Source organism: Xenopus laevis, chromosome 2L, assembly GCF_017654675.1.
Source record: "Xenopus laevis strain J_2021 chromosome 2L, Xenopus_laevis_v10.1, whole genome shotgun sequence".
Lineage (NCBI taxonomy): Eukaryota > Metazoa > Chordata > Amphibia > Anura > Pipidae > Xenopus > Xenopus laevis.
Genome location: NC_054373.1, coordinates 124,377,575 through 124,391,511, shown reverse-complemented (window position 1 = coordinate 124,391,511; position 13,937 = coordinate 124,377,575). Strand labels below are relative to the sequence as shown.

The 13,937-nt window shown below is 37.4% G+C and overlaps 2 protein-coding genes and 1 long non-coding RNA gene across 3 annotated transcripts in view; 2 read left to right on the top strand and 1 right to left on the bottom strand.

Annotated features, from left to right (window-relative positions):
* The window catches only part of poglut2.L (protein O-glucosyltransferase 2 L homeolog), a 32,613-nt gene extending 27,868 nt beyond the window's left edge, over positions 1-4,745 (top strand). Inside the window, exons 9-10 of the mRNA XM_018247213.2 lie at positions 877-981; positions 3,341-4,745. Of these exons, the coding sequence (XP_018102702.1) occupies positions 877-981; positions 3,341-3,358 (123 nt within the window). The 3' untranslated portion in view covers positions 3,359-4,745. The remainder of the gene's footprint in view (positions 1-876; positions 982-3,340) is intronic.
* Positions 4,746-5,167: 422 nt separating this feature from the next.
* tex30.L (testis expressed 30 L homeolog) lies at positions 5,168-12,077 on the top strand. Its single transcript, XM_018247214.2, has 5 exons — positions 5,168-5,264; positions 7,728-7,964; positions 9,526-9,577; positions 10,723-10,925; positions 11,722-12,077. Exons 1-5 carry the CDS (start codon positions 5,247-5,249, stop codon positions 11,887-11,889), a joined length of 678 nt encoding a protein of 225 aa, XP_018102703.1. The 5' UTR covers positions 5,168-5,246; the 3' UTR covers positions 11,890-12,077.
* Positions 7,369-13,911, bottom strand: LOC108708468. Its single transcript, XR_001934469.2, has 3 exons — positions 13,774-13,911; positions 13,501-13,682; positions 7,369-9,414 (listed from the first exon to the last, which is right to left on the bottom strand). It is a non-coding gene; the product is annotated as an uncharacterized LOC108708468 (long non-coding RNA).
* Between the last annotated feature and the right edge of the window lie 26 nt (positions 13,912-13,937).

The following is a 13,937-nucleotide window of genomic DNA, read 5'->3' as shown; positions in this document are numbered from 1 at the left end:
TAATATGTAACATACTTTAATTGATTTAACCTTCACTTTTTATGAAGTAGTAGCCATAAACATTACTAGGAAGTGGAAGCCATGTTGGAAAGCAAGTTTCACAGGCATGACTGTAGTGTTCATTAATTAAGACAATAATACCGTGTACTTTAGCTCAATTTAGAGTGACTCAGTAAATTCTTGAGTTCCTTTGGCTTTATTACTTTGCTGGGTGTAGACACCCTATATTCAATTACATTGTTTGCTACCTATGAAATTAACATCTGCTGGTAGGTAAGTGGCTTGTGAGAATATTAGCCTCAAACTAGTTTTCTTATAATTTTCCTTCTATGGGTAGTGAGCATTCACTTCATTCAATAATGTTGTACAGTACTAGGATGAAGTTGTGGCTAGATACTAGAAATATATATGAAGGTACTCAACCATACTCGTTCTTCCTCAATTCTCCCATGGTGTTCCCTGGCTATTGGCTTAAAATCACCATAGAATATAATTGTAGGAATGGCACTCACATATCGTTTAGGCTCCTTGCCCTTTATTTATAAGTTAGACTTATGTCGTGAATTTAAAGTTTAGGGGGTGAACCCTCCTTTCGTCAGGAATATGACAAAGATTGTTACTAGAAACAGCCTATCTGCAGCCTTCTTACTATTGCTCTACTGCTACTTTATTGCATAAGTTTCCAGTTCGACAATCCTGGTCTATATACTAAAAGCTCATTTTAACAGGCACACAGGAGGTAAAGAACTTGTGTACCTCCTAGCAGGTGACTACTGCATTATAATTGTTGGTGTGTACATTGTTTCTCATTTATGGTCATTTCTATTTGACAGTGTGTCTTGGATTTTATGATGTACTTATCTTCATTGTACGCAGGCTTATGCAAATTTGCAAATAAATGAACCAAAAATAAGAGAAGGCATGAAAATTGTGGAGTTTTCTTCAAATGACTTATTTCCATGTGAATGTAAAAGAATTATGGTGAGTGTTAACTTCCGTCAAGGCCAGAGTAAACAATATGCAATATCATTTACTTAAAGTGTATGATTCATTGCATCTGAAGGTGAGTCACCAGTTTCTACATATTTATCTAAATCACAGTGGTGAATGTACTCATTTTAAGTGAAATTAAAATCTCATATAAACTAAATTAAAAAGCCTGGGTAGTTAGATCAAAGTTCAGCTATGATGATTGCTTGCATTGTCACACTTGCAACTTCCTCAGAACAGATCAGAGAAGAGTACTCTTATCTTACCATAGCACTCAAACACATTCCGAGGAACTGACACATTGACATTATTATGTCAATTAATTAAATTATTTTCCTGACAGATAGGAAAGTGTCAACAACTTAACTACTGAGCAGCTGGGAAGCCTTTCGTAATCCCTTAATAAATCTGATGCTAAATTTAAGTTTTATTTCATTATAAGCACTCCATTTAGTGTGTACAGTGAAACTGGATCATTTAAAAGCACGTATATGGGAATATGGGAGCCTTCATTTAAAGGAGAACTAAAGCTTAACTAAAGAATTAGGCTAGAAATGTTGTACATTATGTTCTGAGCTTCTGTACCAGCCCAAGGCAACCACAGCCCTTTAGCTGTAAATACCTGTGCCTCCAAAGATGCTGACTATGAAGATACTTGCTGAGTAATCAATGAAGACATTTCACTACTCATCCGAGCAGCTTCTTCAGTTCAACTGGCTGGTGTGGGAAGTTTTCGGCAAAGATGCTAATTCACTGCACATGCTCTGTGCTGCTGTCACTTACTGAGCTGAGGGACTGAATCAAAATATACAGTACACATTGAATATACATGTCACAATATAAGGCTGATTAGAAATAATTCAGATTATCAGTAAATGGCAGATGAGAAACCAACACAATTAGCAAAAGAATTTTATGAATCAGCCCTGTCACGTTCCCTTACTGGCACTTTAAAAATGTAGTAGAGTGTAAGTGTTACACTGATTCCATTCTAACAAATTGACATATTGATCTGCGCTGAAAAACACATTCCTGATGGGAATTCTTCAGGTTTCCCAGTTTGACATTTAGTAAATTCTAAGTATAGAATCACAGAACACAATTCTCTCTGTGTAATGCTTCAGCACTTATTTTTTACTTTTAGAATGAAGCAGGTTCTCACATGGTATCATCTAAGGAAAAGGAGAGTTGTGATCGCACATTTAGCAATATTGCACAGGAATGCACACACATCTGCAAATTTGGCTCTTACCAATATCAATGTCTCCCCTTTGAATAATTGTGTGCATGGCTTTTTTGGCCACATTTGAGGTTGATTAATGGTGATGTTTATCCTGACATCCAGAAGATGGAGAGCAGCACCATTACAACTGAGAAACAATAAAAGGTGCAGCAGTGGACTTTGTATTGCTGTTCTGACACATTGGAACAAGGTAAAGCTGAGCACACTCCCTCCTTTCTCCAGATGGCCTGGTGCACAATGCAAGAGGGTACGGCAAACCCCAAAGGACAATTGTACAGAAATACACTGGCACTCAAGGCAATTGAAGTGCAGGGTTACCCCTTGCTGTTTATTTCGTGCGAACGTCTGACGTTCGCACGAAATAAATAGCAAGGGGTAACCCTGCACTTCAATTGCCTTGAGTGCCAGTGTATTTCTGTACAATTGTTCTGACACATTCAAACATTTCTTTAAACCACAGTTTCACTCAGGGCATGGGCACATATTAGAAAAGACCCACTCTTGCTTCTCTGCCACAATAATGTCAGTATTGAGGGTACACAAAGTGAAAAACACTTAACTGAAACAATCAGACTTCTTACATTTTATCACCAGGTAGAGTGGCACCAGGAATGCAAGGGTTGTATTGGCAAACTTAGTTTATGCCTGGACAATGGATTCAACCAGGCATATAAAGTCATATAAACAAGCACATGTTTTAAAGATTGCTAAATTGTGACTAACCTGACCAGTAACAATTAAATAGCAATCGGGTGGCTCATCTGACAGCTAAACTGGCAACCCCTAAAGCTTAACATTGCATAGTGCTGTCCCACATGCAATATACTCCTATATTTTGATTCTCTGGAAATAGTTCTTAAACCAAATGGGACCTTCTAGACAGCAACAGTTGCAGGCTACTTTTGTCTGTTTTAGATATATAATAGGAAAATGCAACAATTTAAGTTTACACTGGATAATGAAACAAAATTAGAGAGAGCTATGATTTTAAATGTCGGCAATATCTAATAACAGTGACTAGGAAAATTTGAATATAGAGGAACTGTATTTTATTGTTAGTTGTGCTTGCAGTATAGCAACTCTGTTTTAACTAATTTTCTCTTGCAGGGGAAGGATGAGTTATGACCCAGAACTATTTAATGAATCATGAGGATCCACCTCACAGATGTCAATTTGAATAACTGAGGACTGAAATTTAAAGATAATGATACAAAAACCCATTTCATGATTTTAAAACAATAGTTCTTCTAAAAATACAATTCTTTTACATGGTATTGACAAGGATTTTTATGTTTCATAAGGACGTTAGAGTAACATACTATATCATTGCTAAAAAATATCTGCTAATAAGACCAATGGTATATCAATTCCAAAAGGCTTTCAAGATGTGTCAGAATGTGTCTGTTTCACTGGCTTTTAGTACATATAGTAAATGTGGCTTACAAAATGCACAGAAAATACAAGCACTTTACAGTAGGGATTTAAAATTAAAATAAAATGAAATAGCTGAAAGGATGCTTCAGAGAAAGTCAGAAAAGGTACAAAATACTAGACATTTAAACTGGCCATAGACGTAAAGATTATAGCCTGTGTCTGATGAAACAATCGTCTGTGCTAATCTTCTGACCTGCAAATAACCATTCAGATTAATATAAAGTAGTAAAGAGAACAAATCACACAATGCTCAGGCCATTAATTGACAGACAGCAATCTTTCGAAAGTTATGTCCAACAAACATTAGTGACAATCTCCCATTGATGCCGACAGATAGTCAATGCATGCAGAGATTTTATCGTTAGCCAATATACATTTCTTAACCTGTCCGATCGACTGAACAGCTGATCGCCATGGTACGAAAAATGTCGGGACACTCTACACACTGTCCAAAAATCGTATGAGCAGTTGTTTCGTACGATGGAATCTTTGCATCTATGGCCAGTTTTGGGATGATGCAGCTTTATTTCAATTGGACTAAACCAGATGAGGTGAAACATTATAGTATTTACTATTCTCAGGAAAGTGGGAAGTTGTGATCATGGAGTATAATTGTATGCCCATAAATTGGATGAAATTTCAAGTGCACTTAGATGAAATGCACAAAGGGAGCCCTGCACATAGCACCCAGTCAATGGCATATATAAAGAAAGCAAAGACCTCATTTGTTGCTACTGTTAGCCGCACCTGTGCAGTTTTGCGCCTATGTTTGTTATTAAGCAATCAGGTATATTCCCTTCCCCATCAGTATTAGGAATTTTTGAGTGGATTTACACTTTGACAAATGAAGATAAAGCACATTGATTAAAGAAAACACATCTGCTTACTTTATTTAGGATTAGAGCATATGGCGGGGGGCGGGGGTTGACTAAATCACTGCCGGCTATTAAATGTCTTTATTTTAATGAAAAGATGCTTGCAACTGTAAATATCACTTTCTTTTATGACAAGAACTGAATGTATAGTCTATTTTTTAAGTACTGCACATAATTTTACAAAATAAAAACTATCCAATCTTGCCTGTTTTTGGTGTTTAATATGTAGCTTTTAATTTCCTCTGTTTTTTGCTAATTAAATTTCAGGTACTGCTGCCGGCAATAAAGTTGCATAATGAAAGTGATGCATTTCATTGCACTCCATTAAACTCTGCTGTTGCTTGATAGTGAAAATTTTATCCAAAAGGCAAAATGCCTCCAGGAATAACTTTTAAAAAAAATTGCACCTATGGGACATGAACGGTTTCATTGCTGTACAAGTCAGTAGTCTATATATTAATCATCAGCCTATACAATGTAGTGTTACGACAGGGAAATGCAAAGTGAAGCCTATTTACTTGTCTCATGCCATACACACAGCACTGCCTAGATGCCAAAAATTAGAGTTTTGACAGGGAAATGGAAACAGTAAATGAATTCTGAAGCAATCAGATAAATGGCTCCTCCCTCTCCCATTGCCTGTGCCTGAGTGTCCTGTAGCTGGACACGCCCCCAGACAAGGAAGTGCTGTGAATGTGCGTGCCATGAGTGAATATACAGAGGTAAAGTATTACAGTATAGCAGCTTGTTGGCTGGAACTGGGAACTGTTCATGAAGTCTGGTTACTAGTTATCCCTTGTTACATGAGTTCTGGTAAAACGTAATAGTTACCAGGGAGTAGATGGATCCAGATATACTATGCATACGTTCAGAACTGGATTAGATTGTTTGCCAGTCTTTCACTAGGCAGTATCTTCTCATCTTTATCATTTAAATAGAGGAGCCACTTTGCAATGCTCCTCCCTCCTATAAGGATAAGGCTTATGCCACATTATGGACAGCATTTGCATAGTCTCTGCTGGTGAAGTATGGTGTGACATAAGCTTTATGTAGAAATTTGCATGCTTTAATTTTTCTGCTCTGACCCCGGTTTTGATTAATCTGCCACTTTTATACACATTGCATATTGAATCTATGTCCTGCATGGCTAGTTAGCAACTCATTTAGATGCATGCTGGATGACTGCACATAAATCAGCTCAGGCTATAGCATGCATCTAAATTAGTGAGGAGGCAACCCTGTCTGTGATGCAAAATATAGATTTCACAGTCTGGATTATCTTAAACATGCTACTGAGCCAAATCACAGTGGCGAAACTAGATGTTGCTGCGCCCCACAGCAAATTAATTCTAGGGCCCCCAACATATCCAGTGTTTGTCCTGTTTTAACAATATATGTTGAAATTGCTCATCAATGAGAGCCTCATGGGGCCCCCTGTACCTCCTGGGTCCCCCTGCAGCCGCAGGGTCTGCATCCTCTGTAGTTACGCCCCTGGCCAATCATTTGCATAAAACGTATATTACTGACTATCAAACTGCAGAAACAAGTAGGATATTTCTTTGTGAACAACCTATGTGCATCAATCACTATAGCACTTTAAAACACATGAAAAATCTGTGCAAAGACTCTCTATGGTTCAAGACACACACAGATTAGTGTTGTAACACCGTGGTGACTGCACTGAATATTAACAATATTGCACTAGGTTCTTTTTGATTTGTTTTTTTCAATAGCCAGTGTCACTGATCTATAATCGTATCTTGATTTGCTGATCCAGTGGAGGAACTGTGAAAAAAGATTGGCAAAGGAAAAAATTCTGAGGGTTTACTTTTCCATTGAATCTTGGAAATATTTGTTGTTTTTCCACAATTTTAACTCTGTTATACGCATAAGCGAACAGATTCCATTGTATTATGTTGTACCCGAACATTCAGGTCTGTGTTTTAGCCCCTTCACTTTCCATGGCTACCTACTCTGTTTTTATGCATCCGATTTAAATTATAAAACTAAAAAGAAATGCATGTTAAGCATGCGAAAGCACACTTGGGTTAAAAACTGCACAAAAACACAATATGCATTTCAATGGTTTTCCATATAAGGGATCTTTCCAATATCTGCATTTTGATGCATTTCAATGGATGCACATGCACTTCCTTTATATATGGTGTATGGGTCAAAAGTAGTTGACATTGTAGGCAATTCCTGAAGCAAGGTTAGTTTACCTGCTGCGGCTCATACAGGTAATGACCTATGGTGAACCAGTGCAATTAAGTAGATGTCTTAACCAGTTTTTTTTTTTGCACAAAAAACACTCTTAGGCTAATGGCACATGGGTGTCTAAAGCACACAGAGTGATGACTGGCAGGGCTCTGCTGCTCAAAAATGCGCAGTTGCGTCTGGGCAGCCGAACGCTGGCGAAGTTTCGCTAGTGTTAATTAGTCAGCGAGAGCATTTCTTAGCGATCTTTGGCTAGCATCAATTTTGCCTAGTGAAACTTCGTTAATACTCTTTCACTTAAATAGATTTGAATAAGTTGGGTACCGTACATATTTGTCGTATAGACGTCTTTATTAGAGATGTTGGTGCAAATGCTTGAAGTGGCCACTTATTATTACAAATGTCAAATGAAGCAAAATAAAGACATAAGAGATCCTCTAATACCCTAGACACCCTTATACAAATGTGGCATGCCCCTCAAATGGTTGAAAAAATGTTAACACAAAATTATTTATTAGTTAGAACATTTGAAGGCAATCCCGCTTTAAAATACACGTCAGTGTTTTTAGAACTTTTAGGCATACAGGATAGGATGTCACTGACATAAGATTGAGGAGGATGTAGCTTCATATTATCAGTTCGCCGGTCTAAGGTGGAGAAGGAAAGTCTGGCAAAAGAGGTTACGTTCTGTAAAATTCGCACTTTAGTGAATTTGTGGAGTAACGATCGTTTGCCTGAGCGAAAATTCACCCGCTTGATGATGTGCCTGCGAGAGGGATTTCTGGCGAATTTTCGCTAGCAATGGCTGCTTTGCCCTTTAGTAAATCTGCCCCAATTAGATCAAATCCACTTAAGTTCCATAGACTTTTTTTTATGATAGCAACAGATCCCCTTTGATTTCTTAGGCTAAAATGTAAAATATAATTTACAAGTAATTAGCAGTATTATTGTCTTTACATGTACTGTAGGACAGGATTAAAATTCCATTTGGCGAAAAGTACCTTGATGCTGTGTTTTCTGTTCCTGGAGCATCGGATTCTGTAAAGCATGGAGTGATACTAACACATGGAGCGGGAGGAGACATGAATTTCCCCCATCTGGTATCCTTGGCAAACTATCTGGCAACACATGGAATTTTGTGTCTACGATTTACATGTAAAGGACTCAATCTTGTTTATAGGACCAAGGCCTACAGAGCTGTTTTGGTAAGTAACTGCATCAGGGTGAATGAGTAATCTTACTCTACAAGTGAGTGGAACGAGTGACCTAAAAGAGGTGATTACTGTGGAAGCTGTCTTCAGTTTAATATTTCTGCAATCTAGTTTCACTAGTATTTTCATATTCATGGATTGGTGTACTTCTTATTCTATTAAAACACAAATATGAAATATATTGAATCTTTAGATACATAATAATGTGCCTTTGCAAAATCCAGTTGTAACAGTTTTACACTGATGTTTCTTTTTCATGATGGTGGGTGGATCTGTGACATCATCAGAGGGTGTGATTGGCACTCTTGTTATTTTAATGGTTTTGGGGACATTTGTTCATGATAAACATGAGTGTGCATTATGTTAAATATTTTTACAATGAATACTTGTGTTAATTAACTAAGTATTTCCTGAAAGAATTAGGCAGGTTTCATTTAGACAAAAGGTGAATGCATGGGAATGTCTTTAATTAACCTAAACTACTATGTAACTACTGTACAGTAGCGTCACTAGAGGGGGACGGGCCCTGGTGCGTTACGCGCAGCTGGGCCCCGCCCCCCTCCGTACGGCCGCATTTTCAGTGGCGCACGGGCTGCCGAGGGGGTGCGGGCCATGGCCCGCTCGCACCCCCTGCTCCCCCCGTAGTTCCGCCACTGCTACTGTATGTATAGGTGTGTGTATGCATGCGCTGGGGATCTTAGGGAGGGGTTGAACTTGTCTGTTGTTTTTCCTCAGCCCAAATTAGCTATGTAATGTTATCATATAGTCTTAGTAGTAACTGAGATGGCATTTTGGTGGATTCTTTTTAGTAACAAATGTAAATAATGTCACTGCTCATCATAGTAGTAGCAAATGTATGAAGATTCTCATTTATCCAGGTCATGATATACATTATCTAGTAGAATTAAGTCAAAGGCAACTGGACTTTAATTGAAAGTGAAAGTCACAATGGTACTATGATTATCATTGAGGCAGGTGTTAATTTTTCAACATATATGACTGGAAGTGTAAATTGTTGTGAAGCCGCCATGGTAAGGATGTGAAAGCGGCATTGTACATTGATGACAAGCAGTGTTGCAGGGCTCCTCCTCCTCTGTTCAGGGATGTGTTTTCCAGTTTGGCATACATGGCCTCTTTGAAACTATCAAAATTTGCACATTGTTGTCCTCAAATGAGCGTCCCTTTCCCTTGAGATGTAGTCTGCTGAGTCTTGTCCTGAGGTGTTGACCTTTCTTTGTCGGGCCATTCCCTTACAGAGTGTTTATTTTGTCTCCCTTAGTCTTTGTGATCCAAGCACTCTTCACTACACTTGATAGCATAGACCACATTACCCTTCATGTGCTTTGGTGTAGGGTCTTTAGTGTGCACCAACCAGCCACATATGGGATGACTGTTGCTTCACTGGCTCTGCTCCCCCTTGTATTAAAGTGGTAGTGAAGTGTCCCTATAAAAAAATAAACAAAAATATCAGAGGATTGTGTACAAAATTTTATACATATTAATGAAATTTAAAGGTGCAATTTTGCTACATTTACTTTGTTTTTGTACTTTTTAGGAATTTTTGAAGTCTCATGAAGAACATAAAATTTCCAGTGTGTTTCTGGCTGGTAAGTTATAGAATACATCAGTGAGTCGGTTAATTTAAAAGACTAGTTCTTCAGGATTCTCCCTATTCCACTTCCTCCTCATTGGGTAAAAAATGCAGAGAGAAGGTGACCAGCCTAGTCGTTTGCTCCCTGTGATTAGCACCTGTAATTGTTGTTAAACCCCTTCTTTAAAAGTATTATAATGCACGTAGTAATATCCCTATATACCTCATAAACAGGCATGAGAATGGAGCTAGATTAGGGGCATTATCATTTTTATTATTAACATGTATTTATATAGCGCCAACATATTTTGCAGTGCTGTGCATAGAGAAGGAACAGGAAGTATGCACCTGAAAAAAAAATACTGTGTATGGGCAGAGAATAATAAATATTTAAGGAGGTTTAGCATACCCAAAAGAGATCACATGCTGTACATGTGATAGAACTAATAGAATCTAAAACCATGCCAATTTTACGTGAGCTCAGTATACATTTTAAACAGGATTTGTTCCGCAAACCTTCTTTTTATTTTTAACATGTTTGCTTTACTAGGAAATCTAAAAGTATTTCAGTATAACAGTCACTGTCCTAAAATACCAATGGTTTACAAATTCAGCTTAGGACACTGTCGTGTTGTTGTTGCCATTGGTGTATTTTAATATTATTGCATTCACAGTATGTCAGAGCAAGATGGTACAAAATTATAATTATATTCCCTTAGGGTTTGCGTTTCCTTACAGTATGTAGTAGAAGATTGATTTTTATAAGCAGCAATGGATGCAATAAACAGTACAGTAAATGTCAAAACAATAATAACTGTAGAGAAATATAAAAATAAAATAACAAAAATGGAGACGAATAGTTGGTGCCACAGACATTCTACAGGCAGCAACACAGAAGAACTAGGATCAGTTTAATGAAAGATATTGGGAGGAATAGTTGCTACAAGAGGAAGGTTGTACAGATGTAAAGGTCCACTCAGTATCTCCTTGCGCATTTAGGTGCAATAGTAAGTATTAAAAAAAACTGAAAGCAATCCTTCAAAATATTTGCTACTTTTGCTGATAAATAAATTATTGTTATTGAAATTAATTTTGAATAAATATGGCAGCACTCGTAGTAACTATTTCAAGAAGCATATCTGTTTTGCCTTTGTCATAAAGGTCGATCTATGGGATCTCGTGCTGCTGCATCATTAATGAGGGAGGCTTGTGAAAATGATGATGAGTTTATTCAAGGGCTCATCTGCCTGTCCTATCCACTGCATCCTGCAAATTCAAAGGGCAAGCTGCGAGATGAATATATATTGTTGTTGACAAAACCAGTATTGTTTGTTTCAGGATCAGCTGATGAAATGTGTGATCAGGTAAACTATTACTTTTTGGCATTATTTATAATTTGACCCCCTAAAAGTTTTTCCTGTAAAGGGATAAATTATATTGCCTTTTTATATACTATTATATTGCTTACATTAGTCATTAATCTCTTGTATGTTGTCTGTATGTCAATTTCTAAATCACCCTTGGTGGTAAATCCTCACTTTCTGTAGTACAGAGAACCTATAATTTATATTTAACTGGAGCTGGGAGTGAAGTACTGCTTCTATAATATAGGCTTAATACTGCTTTCACTTAAATCTGTGGCTACTGTGTCCACAAGTGGTGCCTGTGAATGGGTGGGGTAGAGGTGTGGGCATAAGGGAAGGGAACATAGAGTTGGAGGGGAAGTAGTTTATAAAGAAGGGAATCTGCTAACTCTTTTACACTCACAGTACAAAAGAAATAATTAATTGGTTTTCATCTTGTCCAAAACATTTTAATCTTTCTTAATTCCTCCTAGAACCTTTTTGGAGTCAATTGGTGGACTTTGAAAAACTACGATTCGAATGCACTATTACTTTGATTCGTTCGATTCAAATTTGTACAAATTCTAACGAATACGGACTATTTACCTGCAAAAAAACCCTTTGATTTTTTTTTTCATAAATTTCGGTTGGTCTTTTTATAGTTTTTCAAATTCTAAATTCGACTCTTGATAAATCTGCTCCATACTGTATACCTATTGGATTCACAGCTTGCAAGATTGCTGTGACTATCCAGTATAATTTTTTGCCTCAGAAAACATTACAATAGCCTTTTTTCATAATTTTATTCTTTCCACAGAACCTTTTAAAAAGTGTTATCAGCAAGATGACGGTTCCTACCCAGATCCACTGGATCGAAAATGCAAACCATGGAATGGCAGTGAAGGGAAAAGCTACAGAAGATGTTATGGCAGAAATAAATACACATGTTTTCTCCTGGATTCAGGAAACCATTAATAACTTATAATTAAACGTTTTATTGTAACTTTATACTTGAAAACTTGAAGCAGGCACAGCACGTATAAAGGTTAAGTGTGCCTGGGTGCAAATACAAACAATAATTTGTTTGGGACAGTTATATATTATTATCCCTGACGAAGGTTCCAGTAAGGAGCTGAAACTATGGATCTTCAATAAACCTTCACCTGCTTGAGATTATCGCTGTGTGTGTGTGTGTGTGTGTGTGTGTGTATATATATGTATATGTATGTATATGTATATATATATATATATATATATATATATATATATATATATATATATATATATATATAAAATCACATAGTTAAATGCACTTATGTTTTCAGCATGTCACATACGGTAACATTTAATCTGTCTAAATTCTACATTTCTTTCTAATGACAGGTTGTTGTACTGTATCGCAAATACATTCCATGGGACTTTTAACAGGAAAATATACCCCCCTTTTTGACATGAGCAGGAGAGGGTGTTGCATTAAACTGTGAGTTTAGGTCAGAGTATCATGGCTTCATTATAGCCCGTGGAATCATAATTTTTGGTAGTATATGTATTTCTGGAAGTCCAGAAGTCTACATATGCCCAACTGGATGAACTCATGTCAAAAGGATGAGTGGAATATATTTTATATTAAGTATAGCAGCTAAAGAGAGTTCTTACACATATAAGTCTCGGTGGAACCTCCTCTAGCCATAATGGTTTTACTTTGCAGGAAACCGGTGTACAGGTGTAAAAGGGTAGTTTAAGCAGCTATTGGGAATCCTTTTCAGAAAATAAAAACAAAACTGTTATTACCTGTCAAATAAACTTTGTTTGCAAATCTTTACTTCCACTGTACTATATATATGTACCAAGAAGCATTAAACTTATACATACAATAACTATTTAATTATTAGCTGCCTTGAATATCTGAGACATTTGCACAGATAAATGCTTGGGAATCCACTATTTGTAGGCTGCTATAAAGCAGTATCACTTCTGTATTTCTACATTTAAGCACACCTAGGGTTGCCACCCAGCCGGTATTTAACTGCAGCGCCCGGGACGTCACGGCGCTTAACGGTGTGATGTCACAACCTCACGTGCTGCAATTTGTGGGCGGAGTTACCGGGTGCAGGGGGATCATGTTGACCTAAGCAGCAGAAGAGCAGGGGACAGTGCGGTCCCAGACTGCCTGGCAAACTGACAACACAGCCCACAGCTAGGCTTTGGGTGGGATTAGGGGTGTGGCTTTCGGTGGGATTGGGGGTGGGGCTTTGGGCGGGGCTAAGACCGGTATTTTTTTACTAGAAAAGGTGGCAACCCTTAGCACACCAGGGAAAATTACATAAAAATACAGTTGTGGGAGCACTACTATACTTAGTTAAAATATATAAATACAATGGAAGTGCGACTGATCTGGCCAAATTAGCTACAAGCAATTAAAAGAGACCGGACTGTTGATGCACATTCCATAGTCCAGTGTTTCATAATAATTTAGTATCTACGCAAGTGCATTAATTTTCAAAAACGGGGACTAGGAAAGGTGCATTGATCGATCCCCTCAAAATTACGTAAATGACAATTTGCCCTCCCAAAATAGTATCTGAGGAATACATACCCTAACACAAAAACTCCATGCATGAACTGTCCTGGTCAGAATCAGATCCAGAACCCACTAGCTAACCTCTGCAGCTCTGTTTTGCTTATTGAATTAAAATAACAAATGATCATACATCAGCAAGTGTTCCTGGTGCTTCCATGTGAATTTTACTTGGCATCTGTTTTTCACCACAATTAATCCTGTAAAAAGACATTGCAAACGTTATGATTAATGTAATAATAATCCGAAAACCAGATATCAGATATGTAGCACAGCACAATACTTGCGTACTTGATAATAAAACCTGCAGCTTATGGGTTAAAACGTTATTTTTCTGTGTTCTGAAGAAGCCTGTGCCAAATAAACAAATCCCACTCCGTAAAACTACCATTTCTTTGATCTTATTCTGCTTTATTTACAGCTATGAATGAAGTCCGTCTGCCCACGTGGTACAG